General features: G+C 50.6%; 1 protein-coding gene across 1 annotated transcript; it reads left to right on the forward strand.

The window, feature by feature from the left end:
* The first annotated feature begins 370 nt into the window (after positions 1 to 370).
* On the forward strand, positions 371 to 17,907 carry RPN1 (ribophorin I). The gene is made up of 10 exons (XM_059940498.1): positions 371 to 712; positions 3,617 to 3,681; positions 5,117 to 5,423; positions 8,854 to 9,063; positions 10,080 to 10,272; positions 11,347 to 11,446; positions 12,237 to 12,375; positions 12,616 to 12,735; positions 15,967 to 16,212; positions 17,343 to 17,907. The coding sequence occupies exons 1-10, from the start codon at positions 449 to 451 to the stop codon at positions 17,523 to 17,525; spliced, it is 1,827 nt and encodes a 608-aa protein (XP_059796481.1). The 5' UTR covers positions 371 to 448; the 3' UTR covers positions 17,526 to 17,907.
* Positions 17,908 to 25,085: the final 7,178 nt, after the last annotated feature.

Below are 25,085 nucleotides of genomic sequence, written 5' to 3' on the forward strand. Positions count from 1 at the left end.
TGCCTCTCTTTCGGATGGGTATGCAACTTAAGGCTCAATAAATGTTTCTTGAGGGAGTGGAAGGATGAGTTAATAAAGAGAATGAAAATGGCTTCATGTGTAACGGAGAATTTGGGGGCAGTGTTTTCTAAGCTAAAAAGTAACATACCGTTCACTCATCATCAGCACTTCTTGTGGACAGACGCAGCCTGTGCTCCTCCTCCTTTATCTCTGCCAGTGTTACCTCTGTGGGAGAGCGGTGGGGCGGCCAGGGAGCCTTCCTGGGACCTGAGACCGGCCAGGGCGCGCAAGCAGGCGCTTGGCGGGCCGCCCGTTGCCACGGAAACGGGGTCCTCGCCCCTGGGCGCCGCCATCTTGGGGCGCCGGCGGGCCCAATGGGCGGCTGCGCCGTGGCGGACGCGGGGTGCGCGCGCGGGCGGGCGAGCTGCGGCCCAGCTCATTCACGGCCATGGAGGCCCCCGCAGCCTGCCTGGTGCCGCTGCTGCTGCTGATCGGGGCCTGGGCCCCGACGCCGGGCCGCGCCTCCGCGGAGGCGCCGCCGCTGGTCAACGAGGACGTGAAGCGCACGGTGGACCTGAGCAGCCACTTGGCCAAGGTGACGGCCGAGGTGGTCCTGGCGTACGCGGGCGGCAGCTCCTCGCCCCGCGTCGCCTCCTTCCTTCTGGCTCTGGAGCCCGAGCTGGAGGCCCGGCTGGCGTACCTCGGCGTGCAGGTGAGCGGGGCCCGGGGACACGGGCCGGCCGGGAGGACCGGCGCCCGTCCCCGCCCCGGACACGTCAGCCCCGGCCGGCGGCGCGGGCGGCTGGGCCCGGGGCCTGCGGGGGCGCCGCAAGGTGGTGCGGCCGGAGCGCGGATTCGCCGGGGAGCTGGGCTCCGTCCAGTGCGATCGCAAATGGAACAGGTCCCCTGCTTCCAAGTTTGGAATCGTTTGAAACTGCTGTTAATATAACGCATTTCTTACGGTTGCGAACCGACGCTTCAAAAAATTTCCTTTTCCTTAAAGTTAGTTTAAAAACTCGTGCAAGTAATACAGTACAGAAAGGGAAAGTCCAGTTCTCTCCCTCCCGCCGACCGGTTCTCATTCTTACAGTAAAGCAATAAATGCCTCCCAAGTTTGCTTCTGTTCTTCCAGGCATTTCAGTGGTCATTTTTACGCCTCTCAAGGAAACAGTGCTGGCTTTGGGAATAGAGGGAATATACGTATACAGAGGTCTGCGTTCTATTGCTGTTTTCCTTAAACAACATCCATTAAGTGATTACCCAGTTATTGGTTTGGAGAATAGTCATTCCAGTGTCGTATTTCTTCTTAGCATACCTGACTGCTGAACTTGGAGCTATAGAGTTGCCTTTATAGAGATCATGCTTCTGAAATGACTCCTTTTCCCTTCTCATGCTTTGTCCATAATGAAACACGCAGTTTTACTTAAAGGTTTGTGGAAGGATGGATTAAAACTTCATTTGAATGTTCTGAATGTTAAATCCCATTCTTTTATAAAAGCTAGTTCTCATTTAGTGAGGTTGCCACAGTATAACAAGATGACAGCAGAAGCTATCTGGCCATAATGCCGGAGAGCGCTTACAAGCTGGGTTACAGTACTGGTGTCTTATTGAGAATTTACCTTGTGTCGGGTATTGTGGTAGGTATTTTAAGTACATTCTCATTTAACTCTCCTAAGAGTCCTTCGAGGTGTACTGTTATTGCTGGTGAGGACTGTAGTTCGGGAGGTTAAGTTGTTTAACCTCCTACATGATGTCTTAGAATAAAGAGTCAGGTTAGTTTGTTTCACGCTTTGTGTGTGTGCGTTCTTCACTGTACGACATTGCCTCTTCTGGCCTAGATGGTGTGAGGTAGGGTTCTGTTGGGGGTATAAGACCTGTAGTCCCATCACCAGGTTTATTCAGAACCATTTTTTGATTTGTAGTCCAAGAGTGAGATGAGTTAAACGGGTGTATGTGCTCCCTTGTACCCCTGTCCCAATGGGAAACGTAACTGTATGATAAACCTAACCAAGAAGATGTGTATTTTCCAACAACTGCCTGGGAGGCTTTGGTGAGGTTGCTAGAAATTGTTTCAGTGAATTATCTTCAACACTACATGTAGAAGTTTAGGAACTGGTAGAGGAGGCTGTGATGATTATTGACTAGGAGCCAGTGGTTCCTTGTCTTTTTACTACCAAAGACTCATCTTACTTTTTTTGCTTTCATTTGGATCCTATATTTGAAATATTTTGTTTCTCTAACCTTTTATTAGATTACACAGTGACTCTAGTAAATATTTAGAAGTGATAATAAATATTTCTTAAGACAAATCAACATATAACTGAACAATGAGAGTTCCTGATAAGCACAAGTATACTAGAATGTTCCCACTGTGATAGGATTCTAGCAAAAGTAGTGAAATTTGTTGTTTTTATTAGGCTGTACAGCTTTGATGAGGATGATTGTATGATAATTTTTAGGCTTTTTGAAATATTACAAATAGCTTTCTCATTATAGCTTTGTATACCCTATTGGGAATCACTGCTCCAGTCTTAAAAGGTGGTCTTAAATTTTTTTTCTTTTGGTGGAGGTTGGGTTGGCAAAGAGATCAGTGCTGTGTGTGTAAGTTTTTTCCTTAGAATCTGTTCCACAATCTCATTCAAGATGCCTACTCTTTCTCAGAAAGACCCTGCAGCCTGCCAGAGCTGGCATCCTTTTCCTGGTTGCACAGCCGGTTGCAATGAAGGATAAGAATAAAAGAGTGTGCCACACAGTGGCCATTGCTTTTGCCACTGTTAACTTCTTTTGCGCAAGTAAAATCAGTTTTGGTTATGCATGAGACTTTTCTTCTACAACAATAAATAGGGACTTCCCTGGGGGTGCAGTGGTTAAGAATCCACCTGCCAGTGCAGGGGACACGGGTTCGAGCCCTGGTCCAGGAATATCCCACATGTTGCAGAGCAACTAAGCTCGTGTGCCACAACTACTGAGCCTGCGCTCTACAGCCCTTGAGCCACGACTACTGAGCCCATGCGCCGCAACTACTGAAGCCCGCACCGCACACTCTAGGGTCTGCATGCCGCAGCAAGAGAAGCCACTGCAATGAGAAGCCCGCGCACTGCAATGAGAAGCCCGCGCACCGCAACGAAGAGTAGCCCCTGCTCGCCACAACTAGAGAAAGCCCTTGCGCAGCAACGAAGACCCCACGCAGCCAAAATTAAAAATTAAAAGTTAAAAATAATAAATAATAAATAATACTGAGACTTATTCTATGCATAGGCATATTGGAATGTAAATGAAGAAGAAAACGTCCAGAAAGAAACCTTTCTGGCCTTTCTATTTGTAGGTGTAAACTGTATTTGGAAGCGTAATTTTAATTTGTATCTGTGTATTTGATCATTCAGGAAAATATTATGATTTTCTAGAGCATATTATACAGCTTATTCAGTGCCAAAGTAGGTCTTTTGACAGTGTTCTTGTATTTCACTTGAAAAATTGTTACTGAAACCAGAATTCAATCTTTGCAAAGTTCTGGTGGTTTGAATGTTTTAATGTGGACTTCTGCAGCAGTTAGTTAATTGTTAACTCAAAATTTAGAGACTAAAAGACAAGAATAACTTCCTTTGTACTTTTACAGGTGAAGGGAGAGGATGAGGAAGAGAACAATCTGGAAGTACGTGAAACCAAAATTAAGGGTAAAAGGTAAGGTAACAGTCAGAATATCTATGTCTGTCTTGCCTTGTCTGGTTGTAGGTTATCATATCAGGGCTGGAATCATAACTAGGAGAGTCGCTTAGAATGGGCCCAGCGTGTTAGAGGCTGTCTCAGTTAATAGAGTGTGTGGTAGCAGGCGACAGGCTCCCCGCATTCTGGACCCATTTATGATGTCTTTTCTGACTCCTCGTGCTGAAATTGGACTCCCCTGAGAGTGGCAGTGTGTTTCACAACAGGAAAGTAGTTACTTCCATGCCAGATCAGGTCTCTAATCTATGGGGGTAGGGATCCCCAGTCAATAGATGGGAAACTGGTGGGTGGGACCTGCAGGCTGTTTGCCTCAGCAGATACCCTCCCATCGCTGCTTGGCTACCGTCCTGTTTACAAGGGGTAGACAGCCTTACCACACCTCCTTGCCAGCCTTCAGGGCACTGAAAGTGATGCTTTTTATTTTATTTTATTATTTTTTTTAATTTTTAAAAATTTTTGGCTGTGTTGGGTCTTTGTTGCCGTGCGGGCTTTCTCTAGTTGCAGTGAGCGGGGGCTGCTCTTCGTTGTGGTGCGCGGGCTTGTCATTGTGGTGGCTTCTCTTTGCTGTGGAGCACAGGCTCTAGGGTGCACGGGCTTCAGTAGTTGTGGCTTGCGGGCTCTAGAGTGCAGGCTCAGTAGTTGTGGCGCACAGGCTTAGTTGCTCCACGGCATGTGGGATCTTCCCAGACCAGGGCTCAAACCCGTGTCTCTTTTATTAGCAGGCAGATTCTTAACCACTGTGCCACCAGGGAAGCCCAAAAGTGATGCTTTTTCACGGGAGGTAGACTGAGCTCTTTGAACATGAAGCCTGGGTTTGAACTTGCCTTCTTCTCTGCTTTAACCTCAGTACCTAGCAGGGGGCCTGGCACTTGTTATTTATTTTGAAACACTTTACTAAGGATAGTTTTCAAACACACGTTAAAAAGCAGGAAGGGACTTCCCTGGTGGCGCAGTGGTTAAGAATCCGCCTGCCAATGCAGGGGACACGGGTTCAAGCCCTGGTCCGGGAAGATACCACATGCTGCGGAGCAACTAAGCCTGTGCGCGCCACAACTACTGAGCCTGTGAGCCACAACTACTGAAGCCCACGCGCCTAGAGCCCGTGCTCCGCAACAAGAGAAGCCACCACAACGAGAAGCCCGTGCACCACAACGAAGAGTAGCCCCCACTCACCGCAACTAGAGAAAGCCCGCGCGCAGCAACAAAGACCCAACCGAACCAAACATAAAATAAATAAATTTAAAAAAAAAAAGGCTTAAATTAATAGGTTGAAGGTAATCTCTTAGAAGTAACTGCTTTTATCTTGGTACAAAATTTTGCTGTGATTTTAAGCTGCTCTTCTCTTTTCAGTTTCTTGATCTCTCTTAATTGTTTCTCCTCATTCTTGCCCCAGCGGGAGATTCTTCACCGTCAAGCTCCCAGTCGCCCTTGATCCCGGGGCCAAGATTTCAGTCATTGTGGAAGCCATTTATACCCATGTGCTTCAGCCATATCCAACCCAGATCACCCAGTCGGAGAAACAGTTTGTGGTGTTTGAGGGGAACCATTATTTCTACTCTCCCTACCCGACCAAGACACAAACCATGCGTGTGAAACTCGCCTCCCGAAACGTGGAGAGCTACACCAAGTTGGGGAACCCGACGCGCTCCGAGGACCTCCTGGATTACGGACCTTTCCGCGATGTCCCTGCCTATAGTCAGGTGGGCCCTTGTGGAGTCCAGGCCACCCCTGTCCGCTGCAGAGCATATCTCCTGCGGGGGTGACTGCACGTTGAGGGGCTTGGGTGGGAATCCAAAGCACTATGTCGGATCATCCCCGGAGTTTTCACCTGCCGAGAAGTGACTCCATGGGGCTCCCTGCCCTCATTCTGGGAGTTCACATAGAGGCTGGGGCTCGAGGAGGGGGGCTTTGTAAAGGAGGCGGAGTTGGGGGAGCAGGAAACAAGGCACTCTGGGCAGAGGCGGTGGGGGGACAAAGGCGCGGGGATGGGAAAACGTGAGCTGTGCTGGCCCTGGTGGCTGGGGTTAGCTGCTGGTGGTGTTGCTGAGCCTAGGGCGTGGGCCTTAAAGGCAGAGGGAACGATGAGGGTTTAAAAAAGATGTAGTTATTATGGGACGTTTCAAACATACAGAAGTATAGGGTATCGTAAACGGACAGCCATCTGTCGCTGAGATTCAGTGGTTGTCAGGCTATTGCTACAATGCTTCAGCCGTCCTTTCTCTCTCTTTTCTTTGCTCTGTACTTTCAGGATAGATTTTCTGAAGTACAAGTTTTCAAATCAAAGCATATGAACATTTAAAAATCTCTTGCTGTATTGCCAAATGCTTTTTCAGAGAATTTAGCCAGTTTATTATGGCACCAGCACTATGAAACTGCCAGTTTCCCCATACCCGTGCCGGTATTGGCATTAAATGCTATTAAATACAATTATAATAAAATAACAAAATAAAATAACCTTATCTTGTCCACTTCTTGGACTTTTGGGAAAGAAAGGTGTTTTTCTGGTCCTTTTGTCCTTTAACTTTTTTTTTTCTTCCACTTTTAATGAGATTAAATTGACATACAGCACTGAATAAGTTCAAGGTGTACAACATAATGATTTGACTTATATCATGAAATGATTATCACAAGGAGCTTAGTGCACATTCATCATGTCATACAGATACAAAATTAAAGAAATAGATACCTGTTCAGACCTTGGCTCCAGTTTTGGTGCTTCATATATAAATTATTTGGGACGAGGGGCTGTGAAATTAAAAAAAAAAAAAAGTTAAGGAAATAGAAAAAAATTTTTTCCTTGTGATAAGAACTCTTAGGATTTACTCTCTTAGCTTTCATATGTAATGTACAGCAGTGCTAATTATATTTATCTCGTTGTACGTCACATCCCTAGTACTTATTTATGTTACAGCTGGAAGTTTGGACCGTTTGACCACCTTCCTCCAATTCTCCCTCCGTCCCGCCCCTGCCTCTGGGGGCCACAAATCTGATCTCTTTCTCTATGAGTTTGTTTGTTTGGTTTTTGGTTTTTGAAGTGTAATTGACCTACAACACTATGTTAATTCCTGTTATACAATATATTGATTCAGTATTTCTGTACATTTCAAAACGATCACCACAATAAGTGCAGTTATGATATGTCACCATACAAAGATATTACATAGTTATTGACTTCCCCACACTGTACATTTCATACTTGTCTCATTTATTTTGCAACTGGAAGGTTGTACCTCTTAATGTGCCTCACCTATTTCTCTCCTTCCCTGACCCCCCTCCCCTCTGGCAACCACCTGTTTGTTCTCTATATCTATAACTCTGTTTCTGTTTTGTTCATTTGTTTTCTAGATTCCACATATAAGTGAAATTATACAGTATTTGTCTTTTTCTGATTTATTTCATTTAGCATAGTACCCTCTAGATCCATCCATGTTGTCGCAAATGGCAAGATTCCATTCTTTTTATGACTGAGTAGTGTTCCACTCTGTGTGTGTGTGTGTGTGTGTGTGTGTGTGTATGTGTATGTATCTCACATCTTCTTTATCCATTCATCTGTTGATGGGCACTTAGGTTGCTTCTGTATCTTGGCTGTTGTAAATGACACTGCTATGAACTTTGAGGTGCATATAAGTTTTCTAATGAGTTTTTTTCATTTTGTTTGGATAAACACCCAGGAGTAGAATTGCTGGGTCATATGGTAGTTGTATTTTTAATTTTTTAAGGAATCTCCATACTGTTTTCTGTTGTGGCTGCCCCAGTTTACATTCCCACCAACAGTGCATGAGGTTTCCTTTTTCTCTACATCCTCACTAACACTTGTTATTTATTATCTTTTGATAATAGCCATTCTGACAGGTGTGAAGTGATAGTAGCTCATTGTGGTTTTGATTTGCATTTGCCTGATGATTAGTGATGTTGAGCATCTTCTCATTTGCCTGTTGGCTCTCTGAACATCTTCCTTGGAAAAATGTCTATTCAGATCCTCTGCCCATTTGTAAATTGGGTCCTTTGTTTTTTGATGTCAGGTTGTAGGAGTTCTTTGTACAGTTTGGATGTTAATCCCCTGTTGGCTGTATCATTTGCAAATATCTTCTTCCATTCAGTAGGCAACCTTTTCATTTTGTTGGTAGTTTCCTTAGCTGTACAAAAGCTTTTTAATTTGATGTTTTTCTGGTCTTTCTGTAATTTTACTTTTTAAAAAATCTGTTATTCAGTTTATTTAAATTAAAAAGAAACAAAACAGTTCACCCATTTCTCCCACCCATGCCTCTGGCAACCACCAATCTGTTCTTTGTATCTGTGACCAGAAAGATTTCTTAATACTAACTGCTGGGCCTCTGGGTTTTTTATTTGTAAAATTGGGGATAAGTAGTAATTACTTCATTGTGATGTTTTGAGGATTAAATGAAATTATGTGCTTATTCAGAGCTCATAAAGAGTGCCTGATGCATACATACATGTTAACTCCATAAATGTTATCTTAAAAAGTCTCTTCTGTGAACTTTTCCAGATGAATTTTCTTCAGGTTAGAAAAATCCAGTAATGCTACGTGTCTCCCTCAGTTATGAGTTATTTGTTAGCTCACTGGTGAGAGGTTATGTCTTCATTAGATCTTATATTTATTTCCTAGTTACAGTTTTTCTTTATTTACAGCTTAAGATTTTATTTTATTTTAAAACTGTAAAAATTGGTTAAAAAAATCAATTTAAAAAGCTCATTTGCAGAAATTTGGAAAATAAAAACTACAAGGAGAAAGTAGAAATAATCTGTAATTCTGTTTCCTGTCTGTGTTGACATTCTCATGTGTCTCAGTTCAGGTTCTGTTTTCTTTTTCTCACATAGTCACTATAAAATAATAAGTATAGCAATTTTGTTTGTAAAACAAATGATGTTTATGTTGGAACCTAAAACAGCTTTGTGTATTCTATCTTTCCAATTAATAATATATCGTGAATATTTCCACATCATTACATTAGAGACAGTACAATTTAACCATTCTGTTGCATACATTAGACGTGTCACAGTTTAACTGTCCTGGTACTGATGCATAGGTTGTTTCCAATCAATTTGCTTTAAGCTAGTGTTGATTCCTCTGTCACCAAACTTTGAGCTGCTTGTTTCCTTCCTCTCCAGGACACTTTTAAAGTACATTCTGAGAACAACAGCCCTTTCCTGACCATCACCAGCATGACCCGAGTCATCGAGGTCTCCCACTGGGGTAACATTGCTGTGGAGGAAAACGTGGACTTGAAGCACACGGGGGCTGTGCTGAAGGGGCCTTTTTCGCGCTATGATTACCAGAGACAGCCAGATAGTGGAGTCTCCTCCATCCGTTCTTTTAAGGTATGGACTGTTGGACTTGGACATAAGGGAAACCATGACTATCACATCTGTCCTTTCTTTTGCTTTTTGAAAGTAGCTAATTATGGACAGTCGTTGGGATTGACTGATGTTCAGGTAGTTGAGTGACGGTGTTAGAACCAACAGAATGTTAAAAAAAAAATTGCCCCCAGGAATTCCCTGTCGGTCCAGTGGTTAGGACTTGGCATTTTCACTGCTGTGGCCCAGGTTCAATCCCTGGTTGGGGAACTAGCATCAAGGCCAAAAAAAAAAAAAAAGCCCCCATTTATATAAGTAAGTCATGTTTTTTAAAGAAAATTTGAATAATGGAAAAAGGAAAAACAAACCCAGGCACTAGTTTTGCTGACACTCTTTTATGTATTTCCTTTTTCTTTTATAATACTGTTTTTAAAAAACATTTGATCATATTGCATATACAGTTTTGTATCTTTTTCTGCCTTATCAGTGAAATCCCAGAAGCATTTTCATGTACTTAAGTATTACATAAGTGCTCACTGTGCGAACAAAGGCATTACATTTTCCCCTCGATTATCAAAATATGCTTACAGATTTGGAAATAAATAATTAAAAATAAGTAAAGATTTAAAAAAATAAGTTAAAAATATTAGGTGGAGAAACCCCTTTCATAAGTAAACCATAAACCACCTAGTGACTTCATGTGATTTCCTCCATCTTTAGTTTGCTTTCCTGCAAAATAACTTACAGATTATTTGTACCTTTGTATTAAGTCTTTAGCATTTGCAAAGGTATTTTTGAGTCTGTTATTTACTGTTTAGAAAAATTTGGCTATTTACCAACCTTGACTGAGAAGCAGATGAGGTATCTAGATATTTTGAAGCCTTTGGGGGGAAGTTAGACTTTCCTCAGGTTGTTCACAGTTTGGAGACTATTAAGTAGTGTAATGAAGAGCTTGGTGCAGGAAGTCTTTTCTGGACTTAGGATCACTTCCTCTGCGTCAGTTTCTGGAGTCTTCAGAAGGTATACTCACTGTCTTGCAGACCATCCTTCCTGCTGCTGCACAGGATGTTTATTATCGGGATGAGATTGGCAATGTTTCCACCAGCCACCTTCTTATTTTGGATGACTCCGTAGAGATGGAAATCCGGCCTCGCTTTCCTCTTTTTGGCGGGTGGAAGACCCATTACATCGTCGGCTACAACCTCCCAAGCTATGAGTACCTCTATAATTTGGGTCAGTTTTCAATTGTTAGAGAGTTGAAAAGAGAAAGACTGTCTTTTTCTTTAATTTCCTGTGGGTTTGTTTTGTGTTGTGTTGTGTGTGTGTGTGTGTGTGTGTGTGTGTGATAATTGCCAGTCCTTTTAGATGGGGAGAGGGTATTCTTTTATCATTCTTAGGAAGGCTGGGATATCAGCAACAACTTTTCATGGGTGGGTATAAATTACTGTTGTAAAAGTGATACCTGCATACGGTAATCAATTCACATAGGACAGTAAAAAGCTTCTTCTTACCCCGAGTTCTAGCATAAGAAGGAACTGCTTAAATTCTTTAAATTTGAAATATTTAAAAAATAAAAAATTCAGAGAATAATAAACACTTTTACACAAGCACCCAGAACTACTGATTATAAACATTTTGTCATATTTCCAAGTTTTTCTTTTTAAAACCTTTTTAATGCAAAATAGAATATAGTAAATCACACAAAACAAATGCAAAGCTCAGTAAATTATAAGAGGAACACCTTGTAACCATCACTCAGGTCAAGAAATTGAAATTTGCCAGCCACTCAGAAGGCCCTCGTGTACCTCCTCTTTCCCCACAACAGCGATCACCGTCCTGACTTTTGGGAGCCACTCTCTTGAATTTCTTCATCGTTCTATCACCCACTTGTATGTCTCTAGATACTCTAGTTCTGCGTTTTTCAAAAAAGTTGATTTGTCTTGTCAGCCTCTAGTAATCCATAGTTTCCTCCTCCATCTGTTTTCCTCATGGTTTATCTGTTGAAGAACTTGACCCTGTTTGTAGTGTAGCCCATGGTCTGGATTTTGCTGATTGCGGGTCAGAGCGCAGGGCAGCACGTGCCTCTGTCTTCGTATTTCTAGCCCATTGACAGCTGTCTCTGGAGCCTGATCAGACTCAGGTCGATCCTTTCAGCAGGACTCAGCTGACGTGTTCTTTCATTGAAGGCACACAGTTGGTGGTGGCTGGTGTCTCCTTCTGTGACGTTCAGGGCCTAGATTCTAGTACTTTACTTACGAGAAAGACACGCACAAAACCAGTCACAGCTGTGTCTGCTTGACCCTCCAGGAGACCAGTATGCATTGAAGATGAGGCTTGTGGACCACGTGTTTGATGAACAAGTGATAGACTCTCTGACTGTGAAAATCATCCTGCCAGAAGGGGCCAAGTGAGTCTGACCTCCCTTCCTGTCTCCCTTCCTGGTGGTGCCCTCTTGGCACCTCAGGGGGACGTTGGGTTCTAGGGTGCAGAGGAGGGGCTTCCGGCGGAGTTTAAACTGAGACATCTGACTCAGTGAGGGCACAAGATTCACTTATGAGCTATCCCAACACAGCCCTTTCTGTGACAGGGGCAGGATTCACAGCAGGCCAGAGTGATGGCCTGAGTCTGATGAGGTGACTGGCAAAAGGAGAGAATGCAGAGTTGAGGCAGCTGGGTGGCCTTGGGCTGTGCTCCTAGGAAGGGGAGGGATAGTGGAGACGGCTTTGTCTTGTCCTGGGCGTGTCACACCAGGTTCAGAAGGTGGTGGGGGGAGGGTGGTCTCAGATGGTATATCAGGTTCCATGGTTATAAACAGAGGGAGCTGTCTTTGGCCAGTTTAAGCAGAAAGGAAGGAATCTGGAAGGGTAAGGGATCTCATCAAATGCTGGCCTAAGTTGAAGAACCAGGCTTGGGAAAGGACAGAGCCACGGCGTCTCTAGGAGTCCAGTTGGCAGAAACCAGTGGACACTCACAGGGCCACCTGCCCTTGGCATGGGCGACAAAACATTCTCATACTCAGGGCTTTCTGACAGTGGGTCCGCGGTCTCAGGGGGTCGGGTGTTCCCTGTGATGGGAGGGGAGCAGAGTGGAGTAGAACTCATGACCTGGGAAGACCCCTTGGGCCTTGGATCCTCACTGTGAACCTAGTTGGTCAGTGCGGTTTGTCTGAGGCTCAGTTTCCCCCCATCGGCATCTAGGAACATCCAAGTGGACAGCCCCTATGAGATCAGCCGAGCCCCTGACGAGCTGCACTACACCTACCTGGACACGTTTGGCCGCCCCGTGATCGTGGCCCACAAGGAAAACCTGGTGGAACAGCACATTCAGGACATGGTGGTATGCGCTCCACAGCCCTGCCTCCCAGGCCTCCTCCCTGCAGAGCGGCTGCAGGGTCGGGGACCTGCCATCCTCTCCTCCTTGCCTGGCGTGGTTTCGGCACAGCCACCTCTGGGGGCGGGGGTGGGGCAGATGGCGGGGGCAGCCCGGACAGTTGTAGGCCTTGTGAGGCCCCTTCGCCCCCAGGTGTCCGAGTCCGGGCGGACCTGTGTGTCAGCGTGTGTTCCTGGCTCCCCCCAGGTGCACTACACCTTCAACAAGGTGCTCATGCTGCAGGAGCCCCTGCTGGTGGTGGCTGCCTTCTACATCCTGTTCTTCACCGTCATCGTCTACGTCAGGCTGGACTTCTCCATCACAAAGGTACCCAACTCGGCCGCCTGCAGAGTGCGCTTGACTCGCTTTCCCAGCGCCCGGCTGCGCGACATACGCCTCTGCCCTGCCTGTGGCCTCAGCTGACCGTTACCTTAGAGACCCCTCCTTTTGTTGCTGTGGTCACAGACGTGCGCTGTTGAAGGAGACAGGTTGCTGCTGGCGGCCAGTTCCGTGGGGAGAGGCGGTGGGCAGAGCGTGTGCCCAGAAAGGCTCCTGGGGAAGTGACTGGCAGAAGAGGTGGGGCGGGGCCTTTGGCTGGAGGGAGCAGCTTGTGGGACAGCATGGCAGGCTTTCGCTGGGGCCTGTGGGTGGCAGTTGGTACGAACGAGCAAGGACGTTGGTCTGGCTGGTTCCGTAGACCAGCGAGGCTGCCCCGGGGTAGGGGTGCCACCGGGGCAGCTGCTAGCCTTGTCACGCAGAAGGGCTGAGTCTAGGTTTTATTGTGACATATCCCCATTTTCTACGCTATAAAAATTGCTTTTGTTTTATTAATTTAAAAAATGCCGAGTTTTAAAATGATTCTGCATTTAGACATTTTGCAAGAATAGTAAAACGAACTCTTGTGCACTCTTCACCTGGACGGAGTGGTTGACATTTGGCCTCTCTGTCGTGTGTACTCTTCCTGAGCCGTTTGAGAGTAAGTTGCCCACCTCCCTTGAATACTTAGGCGTGTGCACAGCCTGACCCCGAGGGCCCCGTCTCTCACAGCCAGAGCATGACGATCGAAGTCGGGAATGTGACGTTGCTCTAGTAACAACCAGCACCCGGTCCAGGCTCAAATTTTCCTGATCGCCCCAAGGGTAACTTCTGTAGCCGTTATTTTTCATACTTCAGAATTCAGTTGAGGATGATGCGTTGCATTTAGTTGTCATAGTTCCTTAGTGTGCTTTACTCTGGGACATTCCTCAGCCTTTGTATGTAGTTTAGGTTTCTTATGTTTCTCCTTGAAGATTCAGATGATGCACTTTTGGCAAGAACATTATAAAGTGGTGCTGTGTCTGCAGTGCATCACGTCGGGAGGTACCTGGTGTCATTTGGTCCGGGGTTGGTGATATTGACTCTCCTTGGTTGAGTTGGTGCCTTTCTTGGTTTATTCACTGTAAAGTTACTATTTTTCTCTTTGCAATTAATATATAATCTGTTTGAGTCGATATAAATATCATATATATTCACCCATTAGTTACAGTATTTATTACTAATTCTTATCTGAATCTGATAGTTGTGGTGGCTGAAAAACTATAGTGCGTTTTACCTTACTAGGTGGTTTCCTACTGTAAGGAAAAGCTTTTCTTGTTGGTTGGTTGGTTCATTATTCGTTTGGATTCATGTGTTATTTTATTGGATTACTGTCCACTGTGCTATTCCTTTTGATGCTCAAGTGTCCCAGGTTTGACTGTCTTTCTGTCTACATCGTATTTTTGAGCACTTCCTTATTGTAGGGTGCAGCAATACGTTTCCGGCATATCTTGTACTTTCTCCAAGGAGCTCCGGTTCCTTTCAGTGCAGAATGGTACCTGGAGACCATGATCTGGGAGCTGGTTGTGATGACTGCTTTTGGAGCATCTCTGCTCCTCAGCCCTTTCAGCAGACAGAGCCGGGAGATAAATACATGTGGTATTTGAAATATGAGTTATTCCAGTCTAACACCGCAGGGTTCTTTGCCTGGATCCCAACATCAGTGTGTTTATTTGCTGAAGTCTATAAACAAAACAAAACAGTTCCACAGTTGCTGCACTCATACCACGACAAACACCAAACCTACCAGTAGAGCGCCAGGTTTCTTGGCAGTTCTTTTTGTCTTTATTTTTTTTTATAAATTTATTTTATTTATTTTTTTATTTTTGGCTGCATTGGGTCTTCGTTGCTGCGCCCGGGCTTTCTCTAGTTGCGGCGAGCAGGGGCTACTCTTCGTTGCGGCGCATGGGCTTCTCGTTGCGGTAGCTTCTCTTGTTGTGGAGCACGGGCTCTAGGCTCCTGGGCTTCAGTAGTTGTGGCACGTGGGCTCAGTAGTTGTGGCTCGCGGGCTCTAGAGTATGGGCTCAGTAGTTGTGGTGCACGGGCTTAGTTGCTCCATGGCATGTGGGATCTTCCGGTATCGGGGATCGAACCCGTGTCCCTTGCATTGGCAGGCGGATTCTCAACCACTGCGCCACCAGGGAAGCCCTCTTTTTGTCTTTAGATTGAGACTATAGTGTCAAAGTACTGTGATCCCAAGGTAGTTGCTCTGTTCTTCTTTCCCATGTTACTCATTTGAAAGGTAGTTAGGTTCATTTATGCTTGAATTTTATTCTGGTTTCTTCCTCCATCATTGGAAATATTTAATGTTGGTCGTGATACCGTAAAACATTAACAAAGTTCTAAATTGAGAACTTGAAAACGGTGCGGTTTCCTCCACCCTGTCCCACCCTGCCTTGTAGGGAACAATTTCATCAGTCCCCGAGGTAGCCTTTCTGATTTTGCGAAAACAGGCAGATATTTCTTATTTTCTTCTTTTGTACACAAAAGGTAGCAACAGCATATCTACTTTTCACTTTGTTTTTTTCACTTAACTAATGTATCCTGAAAATCACTCATATCAGTTCATAGAGAGCTTTCTTCCTCGTTATTTTTTTTATAGCTGCAGAGGACTCTCTTGTATGGATAGGTCATAGTTTATTCAACTGATTTCCTGTGTATACATCTGTATTGTAAAGCTTTGATAGTTTGTTGAGGAAAAAAAACTAATTGTGGGCCAAACCGACCTTCTGCAGGCCAGAGTCAGCCTTTGAGCATGCCCGGTTAGGGCTTCTGCAGTGGCCCACTGGTGAGGGATTCTGGGGAGTACACGGGGCCGCGTCTAAAGGGCCGTGGCTGGCTAAGGAGCTTGGGCTTCACCCTTTAGGCCCTGGAAACACGTCCTGGAAGCCCTCCCCGGCCTGAGATGGGATTTCTCCTCCCTCAGTACCTCATACCCCTCACGGTGCACCCTGGCATTAGTATCCCTTTTATACGAGTCTGTCTGTCCTGCTGGACTTGGACGTGAACGTCTGCTTCATCTTCCCGTCCCGTCCTGCCCATGGCTGAACCGTTCCAGGGTCAGTGTCGGTGAAAGTGTGACTCTCTGACTTTCCAAGATGGCGGCTTCTCTCGTTTGTGTGCTAGTGGTGGGTGCTCCTTGGGAGGAGAAGGTCGGAGTGGGCTCAGGCCTGGACGTCATCACACACGGTGTCTCTCCCCCAGGACCCGGCTGCAGAAGCCAGGATGAAGGTGGCCTGCATCACAGAGCAGGTCTTGACCCTGGTCAACAAGAGACTAGGTCTCTACCGTCACTTTGACGAGACAGTCAATAGGTACAAACAGTCCCGGGACGTGTCCACCCTCAACAGTGGCAGGAAGAGCCTGGAGACGGAGCACAAGGCCTTGGCCAGCGAGGTGGCGCTGCTGCAGTCCAGGCTGAAGACGGAGGGCTCCGACTTGTGCGACAGAGTAAGTGCCTGCCGTCGCCGAGTCACCCGGCTCGTTCCTGCCTCGCCCAACGTGGCCTTGCTCGCCGCTGGCCTGTGGGGTGAGCGCGCCCAGTGGTGGCCGCGTCGCGTGGTGCCGACCCTTGGGGTGGAACGAGGTCTGGGCTCTCGGTTGTGAGCTGGATTTGGAGGAAGCGCTGCTGGCCTCCACAGCACTGGTGTTGAGAGCAGCTGCTTCCTCTCCTGGAGGCCAGACTGGACGAGGCTCCAGGTTGCTCGGGCTGCAGGGAGAAGCACCCAGACTTAGAATTGTGGGTTTGAATCCAGGCTGTGATTCAGACTTTCTGAACCTGAGCAGGTTGCCTAACTTGTGTGCCTCAGTTTCCTCATCTCTAAAATGGGGGAGCTGTTAATCCTTACTGAGCTCACGGCGGTCATGTGAAATGAGTTAGTGCATGTGAAGCGCTGGGAATCCTGCCTAGGACGTGCTGCATGAGTTCTTGGCGCCTGTAAATGAGGCTGAAAGCCCCCGGGGTGCCCCTCTGAGCCCCCGACCACCCTCTCCACGCGCCCCCACCCGCTCCTGCTCCCTCTCCGCACCCTGTGCTGTTTTCTTCCGCACACCCGCTCCTTTGTGAAACCACGTATTCGTGTGCTTAAGTATTTATTGTGCGTCAGCTTCCCGTGTCGTTACTGCTGTTTTCCAGAGCGTAGTCATGCCTGGCTTCATGGCTCACAAGTATTTGTTGAGTGTTGAATGAATGTGGCTATAAAAGGCCTCAGCCTGACACCCAGTTGGTGATAACAGGAGTCGCCCACCCGCTGCCGTTGGCCCTCTGCCTGATCAAGTCCCTGGCCAAGTTTGGCCGTGGGAGGGAAGAGAACAAACGTTCACCGAGTGCCTGCGTGCGTCCGGCACTGTGCTGGGGGGTGTCGATATTTCCACACTCGGTCCTTACAGTCTCTCCACATCTGGGGCCGGGGGTGGTGAAGGGCCTGGCTCACAGGGGCCAGAGCTTGCAGGAACAGGCCTTTCAGGGGGTGAAGCTGGCCTCTCCCTCCACAGCAGCCCCTCTGCCCCGGGAGGTGGTGGGTCTGTGGGGCAGGGCCGCGGAGGACGCTCGAGCCCTGCCCTGCTCTTGCCTCGGCCAGGTGAGCGAAATGCAGAAACTGGACGCACAGGTCAAGGAGCTGGTACTGAAGTCGGCAGTGGAGGCCGAGCGGCTGGTGGCTGGCAAGCTCAAGAAAGACACGTACATCGAGAACGAGAAGCTCATCTCGGGAAAGCGACAGGAGCTGGTCACCAAGATCGACCACATCCTGGATGCCCTGTAGCCCTGCACTTGCAGAGGGCAGGGTGGGAGTGGTGAACATCAAGGCCGGCAAATGCTGGCTTCTGTATTTTGCAGAAGGCCTTCAAGGAAGAAGGAAGCCAGGCTCTGCCTCAAGCAATACAAGAAGCTTAGTTTTTGTCCCTAAAATGTTCCTTTAAAAAAAAACAAAAACAAACTTAAGTGTCATTAAAAACAAAATATTTTTGTGTTTTGAACAAAGAAATTTTTGAGTTGGTTTTATTTGTTCTGAAGCCTAGGATATTCTTTCCACCTGTAAGCCCCTTGTTTTATGCCCTTCTAATTCCTGATGTTTGGGTATTTTACAGGCGTGTATGTTTTTTAAAGCATGTGTGACCGAATGAAAATAAAGCTGGAACTGTGAACATCTGTTCTGTTCTATTGAAAGTCTCTCATAACTTATTTCTTAACTTTGGGGATAGTACTTTTATCAAGTGCTTTTTATCCATTAAATAATGGATTCGCTCCTGAGAGCAAGTCTGCATGGCGAGTATTGGTTACATTTTACATATTAGAACACTTGACGCCACAAAGGTAAAGTGGCCTAGGTAAGGTCCCAGAACAGAGTGGTGGGGTGTCAGAGTGCTTGTGTCATGGGCTCTTCTGGGCACTAAGGAAACAATGAGCAGAGCAGAGATGGCTCTTGTGGAGAACAGTCACGTGATCAACACAGACTCATGGTCACAAACTGACATAACCCTGTAAGGAAGAGGGACAGGGTCCTCTGATGGTAAATACAGGAGAGCACTGGATGGGGATGGGAGTTGGGGAAAGTTTCCCTGAGAAAGCGGCATGTGCCAAGGCCCTGGGGCTTGAGGACCTGAAGGGAATCCAGAGAGTGGGGTATAAAGTGTATGACACAGGGCTGCAGAGCTGGAAGAGCCCAGACAAGACAGGGCTTTATAGGCCTGCCCAGGCTTTTGGCTTGACCCTAAAGTCAAGGGAAGACCGACCCGTGTATGAGAGACATGCTTAGCTTTGGTTTTGGCTGAGAACGAACTGAAGACTATAAGTAGATGTGGGAGAAGGCCTGCGAGCCTGTTGTAACCCAGGCAGAAGTTGAAGGCGTGGGCCAGGGTGGTGATGTAGGGACACGGATGGAGTGGAGAGACTTACGTGGGGGAATCGGCTGCCGAGTGATCAACTCCCTCCACTCCACTCTCCTCTCTGCCTGGGGTGGACGCCTTATCCTCACCTAGTGAAGTCCTGCTCGTCCTTCAGGGAACAGCTTAAGTACGGCCCCCGGGAAGCCTTCCACGACCTCTGGGACCCATCCTGTTGTGCCCTCTTGTGCTACCCTGTACCCGTCCTCCACATCGTCCAGCGCGGTCGGAACGTGTGCGATCACTGGACCAGCCCTGATAAGGCAGAGGTCTCGTCTGATACGCTCACCCTTGTGTTATCAGCTAGACGTTCAGATCAGCGTGTGACACCCAGTTGGTGGCTTACATCTTGGTGGGGAGGGTGGCGAGATGGCTGTGCCATTCACCTAATGTGGGGCAGTCTGCACGAGGCCAGTTTCGAGGAAGACGGTGATGAGTTCTGTTTCAGACCCGGTGAGGGGGTGTGTGCCTGAGCCGCCCGGTGGGACCGTCCGTGGGAGCTGGATATTCGGCGTGGAGACGGCTGCGGAAACGGCGAGCTGGAGGCTGCGGGTCCGCTGCCGGGGAAAGGTGTGGGGTGGTGGAGACCCAGGACTGAGCATTAGGGCCCCAGGGTGCCGCGGCCGCCTGGAGCGCGACGCTGCGGCGGGTGCGGCAAGGGAGCGCAGGACCGCGTGGACTCGGCAGTGCGTGTCTCGGGTCGACCAAGAGGAGGCTGTGGGGTTTCGGAGCGGGTCGTTGAGGTGGTGACTGCAGAGCTGCGTGGCTGGGCGGTGGGGACGGGCGCGGGAGAGGCTTCCCGGTGCAACTGACAGGTTGAGGATGGGCGCGTTCAGATGTGTTAACTGCCGTCGCGGAGTGTCGGGTGGGAGGGGGAGACTGAAGAGAGGAAATGGTGGAGGCCAGTGTGAGGGCTTGAGGCGGGGGTCGGGGAGGGTACGGAAGACGCTCGCTCCAGAGCGGGGCTGCACGACCCCCGGGCCCACCGGCACTGTGGTCTCGGGGAGCCTGGGAGACCGACGGGCGGCGCTTGGTTAGCCCTCGGGAGGGAACAGGTGACGGTACCTCGCGGCCGCTCCCTCGGCCTTAATGCTGGCTCCTCCGAAGAGCTTCTGGCCGCGCCGGGTCCTCGGGTCCCGCTCTCGAGGCCGCAGGCGGGGCTGCGCTCGGCCGGGGCCCCGGGCTGCAGGGCGGGCTCCCCTCGGGCGGTGGCCGCCTCGGCCGGCCGTTAGGCAGCTTCTTCTCCAGCCTCCCCGCCCGCTTAGTTCGGGTAAATCCCTCACTTCGGAGCAGGGAAGGGAAGAACCGGGGGCAGAAACCGAGGGTCGTGCCGGCGGGCGCCCTCTGCTGGGCCGGCGGGCCGCGCGCAGGACGGGGAGCAAGCTGTGCGGCGCCCGCGCGACTCCCGGAAACCCGCCGACACTACACGGGCTGCGCCGGGTGCGCAGGCGCAGAGGGCCCGCCGGGGAGACGCGGCTAGGGGAGCCGCGCATGCGCAAGGCCGCACCCACGGTGAAGCCGAGGGCTCTAGCGGTGGTGCCACCTAGGGGCGGGGGCCGGGAGCCTCCTCCCGGCCTGGACCAGACTTGCGCTGGGCCGAGCCAGGGCCTCGTCCATCACCCCAGCGGGGCCCGGGATAGGCCTGCGCGCCCGCTGCCCGAGCTCCGCCCATCCCCAGCTCTGGGGCGCGGGCCCCCCTGTTCCTACCTGGTCCTGGATTCCCCAGTGGCCAGCGGGACCTGGTTCCCCCTCCTAAGCCCGGGGCGAGGGTGGACTGGCCTGGCCCGTGGTGCGCGGCGAGGTGCCCAAGACACGGACACGTTCACTGGTCGCGGACCAGCCTCCTCCCTGGGCCCACAGTGGGGAGTGGGCGCTCCTGGGCCACGTGTGGTCTAGGCACCCAGGCCAGCCTGCCGTCCAGCCCATCACCCGACCCCACCGTCCAGCCCATCATCCGACCCCGCTGTCCAGCCCGTTTTCCAGCCCCGCTGTCCAGCCCCATCGTCCAGCCTTCCTCCTCCACGGACAGGCCTCGAGCTGCCCACGGCCGCGGGTGGTCAGAGGGAGGAAAAGGTGGCTGAAGAAGAGGGCCGGGTGTCAGTCTCCCCCTCCATTTGTCTTGGAGGCTGACACGGAGAAACCCCAGAGGGCCAAGTGCGCCCTCACAGTTTCACCACAAGTATCCTGGCCGGGCATCTGGCGCCGAGCTGATAGTGCAGCCCGGCCGCAGCCCCGCCGGAAGCGCTGCCAGCGGTTGGGGCCGCGGCCCAGACAGGAAAGGCCCCCACGCCCGGCCCGCGGCCTCACTACGCCGGCTGCTGCCCCGACGGCGGGGCCAGGCTGGAGCCCAGTGGCCGGGGACCGGGACCCGGACCTGGGGACCCACCTGTCACCTGCCTGGAGGTGACATGGAGGGAAGATGGAGCCTGCGGCCTGGGCCTGACCTGAGCCAGAGGAAGGGCAGCCTCTCCCTCCCATGGCCAAGCCCTCGTGGTGCCCCCGACCCAGCCGTTTACATTCCCAGCGTCCCTGCCATCGCTGGTTCCATGGTCACTGTGACAGGCCCGGAACCAACTGCAGGGAAACAGAAGTGAACAGAAGGCCACGGTACTGGCCATGGGGAAGAGCAGGCCGAATGGGACATAGTTAAGAGGAGTGGTCAAAGGGTGTGGAGGATTTGCAGGTGGGGATGATGGGGAGGGAGGGGCCCAGACTCCAGCCCCCTTTTTGCCTTTCCTTCAGGAGGTGGAATCCAGAAAGATATGTTTTAAGATGAGAAAGACAGGAGCCCCTTTCAATGCTGGAGGGAAGGAAGGAGGTCATGGGGAGGGAAAGGTTACAGATCCAGGAGAGAAGGCGCCGGTCCAGAGAAGGAGTCCCGAACAGCAGGACTGGACGGGATTGAGGGCTGAACGGGGATTTCAAGGGAGATCTCTGAGCAGTTGGCCGTGCCTCCCCCCAGCTCCGTGGAGGAAAGCGGCAGAGACCCCGTCCAGCTTTGCCTCCCAGGTGACCTTCCCGATTCCCCAGGTGGCTGGGAGGCCCCTACCTTACACCAATCGGCACTGCTCTCTGAGGTGCAGCAACTGCTTGCTGCCCTAGCCCGGGAGCTCTCTCTCTCTGCGGGGCTGAAGAGGCAGCACGTCGAGGCTGCGATTGATGCATTTCACAGATATCTTTACTCTGTCTCAGGCACAGTTCTAGACACTGGGGATACAGCAAGTAGGCAAAGTCCTGTGTGACTTTCAGGAGGACAAGAAACTAGAAAATAAATCACTGTGGGCAGTGCTATTGAGGAAATAAAATACGGTGATGTGATCAGTGGGTTTAGCCTGCAGGCTTGGGGCGGCTCACTGGGAGGAGGCGGCGGCAGGGTTGGCGCTAGGGCTCAGCGAGCCCCCCAAGCCCTGCTGCGTCCTGCGGGCGTCTGCTCCGCTCCACCCAGCCAGGCCCTGGTGGCGGCAGAACCTCCTGCCTCCAAGTCTTCCCTCGGGGTGCCCCCCGCTGCCTCTCCTTGGGCAAGTGCCTTCCCCTCCCCAGCCTGACGTCTTCCTGCACAAGCCCATGTCTGAGGGTCCTTCTGCCCTGACTCTGGGATGGATGCTGGCCCAGCCTCTGTTGAGGAGGGAGGAGACATGGGGCTTTGTTTGTTTTGCCAAATTGTGGGCAGCAGCTGGGCCAGTTGGAAGGGGGAGCCTCAGACCTGCCTGGGGTTGAGTCTTGGTTCTGCAAGTCACTTGGGTCCTTTGCACACATTTCCTGACTCAGGCTACAGACCACATAATACCTGTGTTACGAGGGTGAAAAGTGTGCAAGCAGGCGTCTTGACAGGGCAGTTGTGACTTGTTTGTGTGTGTGTGTCGGGGCAGGGTGTTGGGGCCCTTTCCGGGCTTGTGAATTGCAGGTCCTGGCAGAGCTGATCTCGAAGGCCCGTCCCAGCGTGGCCGTCCTTTGGTTCTAGGTGTGTAGCCCACCTGTTACTCATGTCCCAGAGCCACTGCCTGTGGACCTGGCACAGATAGCAGCCCTGCCGCAGGGCTCTGATCTGACAGACGTGGACACAGGTACCCGGAGACATGGCCTTACCCAGGGCCCACGGTGCAGGTGTGCGTGCACCCTGGTGAAGTATGTGGCGTGTCTCCACGCGTGTGTGTCCACTTGGCTCTAGAGCTCACTCTGTTTCTTGCTGGTCTCACTTGTGTCAGGTTTTTGGGTCGATTCACGTTGCCGTGTGTACATCTGGGATGTCCTATCCCGGAGTATCTTGCTGTGTGTCCTCTGCCTCTTGACCACCCGGCCTGCAGTGATGTGACCCCACTCTGCAGGCTGGGTCCATCTTCCCTGTGCCCCACAGGAGGCTGCAGGGGGACTGGGAGCTCACAGGCTCTGCCAGCATGGCCACGGTGTGGCCCCTCCTCAGCCGTGTCCCCCCTGCTTTGTGCAGTTTGTATCTGTTGAGTCCCTACAGCAGACCTGGGGGGAGGGGGGTGTAACTCATTTCCATTTCCATGAGAACAGGACCCCAGGGAGGAGAGGTGGCTCTTCTGGGGCCACACGACCATCAGGCGGGTCAGGCGCCAGGCTGGCAGCAGGGACTTGCAAAATGACTGGTACCTGCTGCCACCCGCCCAGCGCTGGGAGCTGCGCCTTGCCTGACCCAAGACAGGGGTGCCGCTGCAAAGTTCCTGGCTGCTCTGAGGTATCGGGGTCCCCAGAGAGCAGCCATGCCCGCTGTTGGGAAAGAGAGTCTGGGGGTGCAGCACCCGAGTGACATGAGAGAAACCCTGGGGCGGTGTGAGTCTCACACCTGGCAACACAGTATCTCTTTACAGTTACTTCTTTTTTTTTAATAGTAATCTTTTATTTATTTATTTATTTTTGGCTGTGTTGGGTCCTCGCCTCTGTGCGAGGGCTTCCCCTAGCTGCGGCAAGCGGGAGCCACTCCTCATCGCGGCGCGCGGGCCTCTCACCATCGCGGCCCCTCCTGTTGCGGATACAGTTACTTTTTATTTAGGCAAGTGAAACTGGCTTTCCACTACGGTAGGGATACAGACTTTCATTTGAAACTAAATTAGGCTAGAGACCCACCAGACGGAGTAGGGAGGGTGCGAGATGGCAGAGAGCTCCAGGCTGGCTGCTGGGGTGGATTGCTGGTTTTGCCACCACTTAGCTGTGTGACCAAGGACAAGGTACTCAACTGCCCTGTGCCTTGATTTCCCCATCCGTAAAATGGGGCAATATTCATTCCTAACTCTGAGAGTCATTGTTGCTGTGAGGCTCACAGGAGTTGACAGGCTGGGCGGTGGCCAGTAGTAAGTGCTGCGTGGGGTCTGTTGTCTATGGGAACGTTTAGACGGGAGGGTGGGAGCATCTGGCACTGCTGTGAATGGGGAGTCGACTGCTGACCAAACACCCTCTAACTTAGCTGCCATCGCGGAGGGGAACTGAGTCCCTTTTGTCGTGTGCCACACTCCCCCGCACCCCGGGGACACAGGGGCAGCTGAGAGGCGGTTCTCTGGGAGCCTGGCCTCGGAGCCTTGGGTCTCAAACATAGGATGGGATACTCCCAGGATTGCTGTGGGTGCGACAGGGACCTTCTCCTTGACCAGATTCCAGTCGGGGGTCCCCTGAACCCTCTTCTCACCTAGGCCCTGACTTTCGGGCTTCTGTGTCCCTCTCTGCACTGTCCCATTTTAGCAAGAATCCTGCTAGGTCAATTTAGCTGGAATTCCCCCACCCTGGATATCTGATCAGTTCCTCACCCCTCACCTCCCGCAGCTGCTGTCTGATCACCTGGCCCGCCTTCAGCGAGAATCCTGTGACGTTGGTTTAGCCAGAAACCCGGTCCCCCGGTGTTTCCTCTTGGTCATTTTCTATCCACTGCCCCCACCTGCTCCTGGGCGGTAAATTCCCTTTTCCTTGTTGTGTTCAGGGTTAGGCCCCATCACTCTCCCACTGCAAGACCCCATTGTAGGGGCCTGTTGATAACAGTCTTCCTTACTGTCTTTAACAAGGGCCTTGAATAATTTTTTCCTTGGTAGGGGTCATGGGAGACCATAGTTGTAGAGCATACAGTGGGCGCTCAATAAATGCTGGAGTCTCACTTCAGCCCCCAGGCCGGCCGCTGGACACCCATCTGGCTTCCTGTCGTCCTTCCAGGGACGTGTTCTGTGGCTCTGGACAGAGTTACTGCTCGGTGTTCAGGGCCTGGGTTTCCCCTTTGCAAAGTAGGGCGGCTGGACCCCGAACCCTGAGTGGTGAGCAAGGTTCAGGTAAGGGCTGGACTCGCCTCTCTTTGCTCCAAAGACCCTCCGAGGCCGGCGGAGACTGTGGCCTCATTGCCTCTAGAGGGCGCCCCCGCCCAGGAAATCCACACTTGTGCACACAGGCGGGCTGAGCTGCCCAGAGCACAGGGGCCGCACGTTTTTTGCCGCCTGCGG

This window comes from Balaenoptera ricei, chromosome 11 (assembly GCF_028023285.1).
Source record: "Balaenoptera ricei isolate mBalRic1 chromosome 11, mBalRic1.hap2, whole genome shotgun sequence".
In the NCBI taxonomy this organism is placed as follows: Eukaryota; Metazoa; Chordata; class Mammalia; order Artiodactyla; family Balaenopteridae; genus Balaenoptera; species Balaenoptera ricei.

Excerpts from the sequence above, each read along its gene's own strand:
- RPN1 (XM_059940498.1), top strand. The coding sequence starts at position 449 with ATGGAGGCCCCCGCAGCCTGCCTGGTGCCGCTGCTGCTGCTGATCGGG. Across the intron at positions 713-3,616 it reads TGGCGTACCTCGGCGTGCAG|GTGAAGGGAGAGGATGAGGA; the intron begins GTGAGCGGGGCC and ends GTACTTTTACAG. Across the intron at positions 16,213-17,342 it reads GCTCCGACTTGTGCGACAGA|GTGAGCGAAATGCAGAAACT; the intron begins GTAAGTGCCTGC and ends TGCCTCGGCCAG.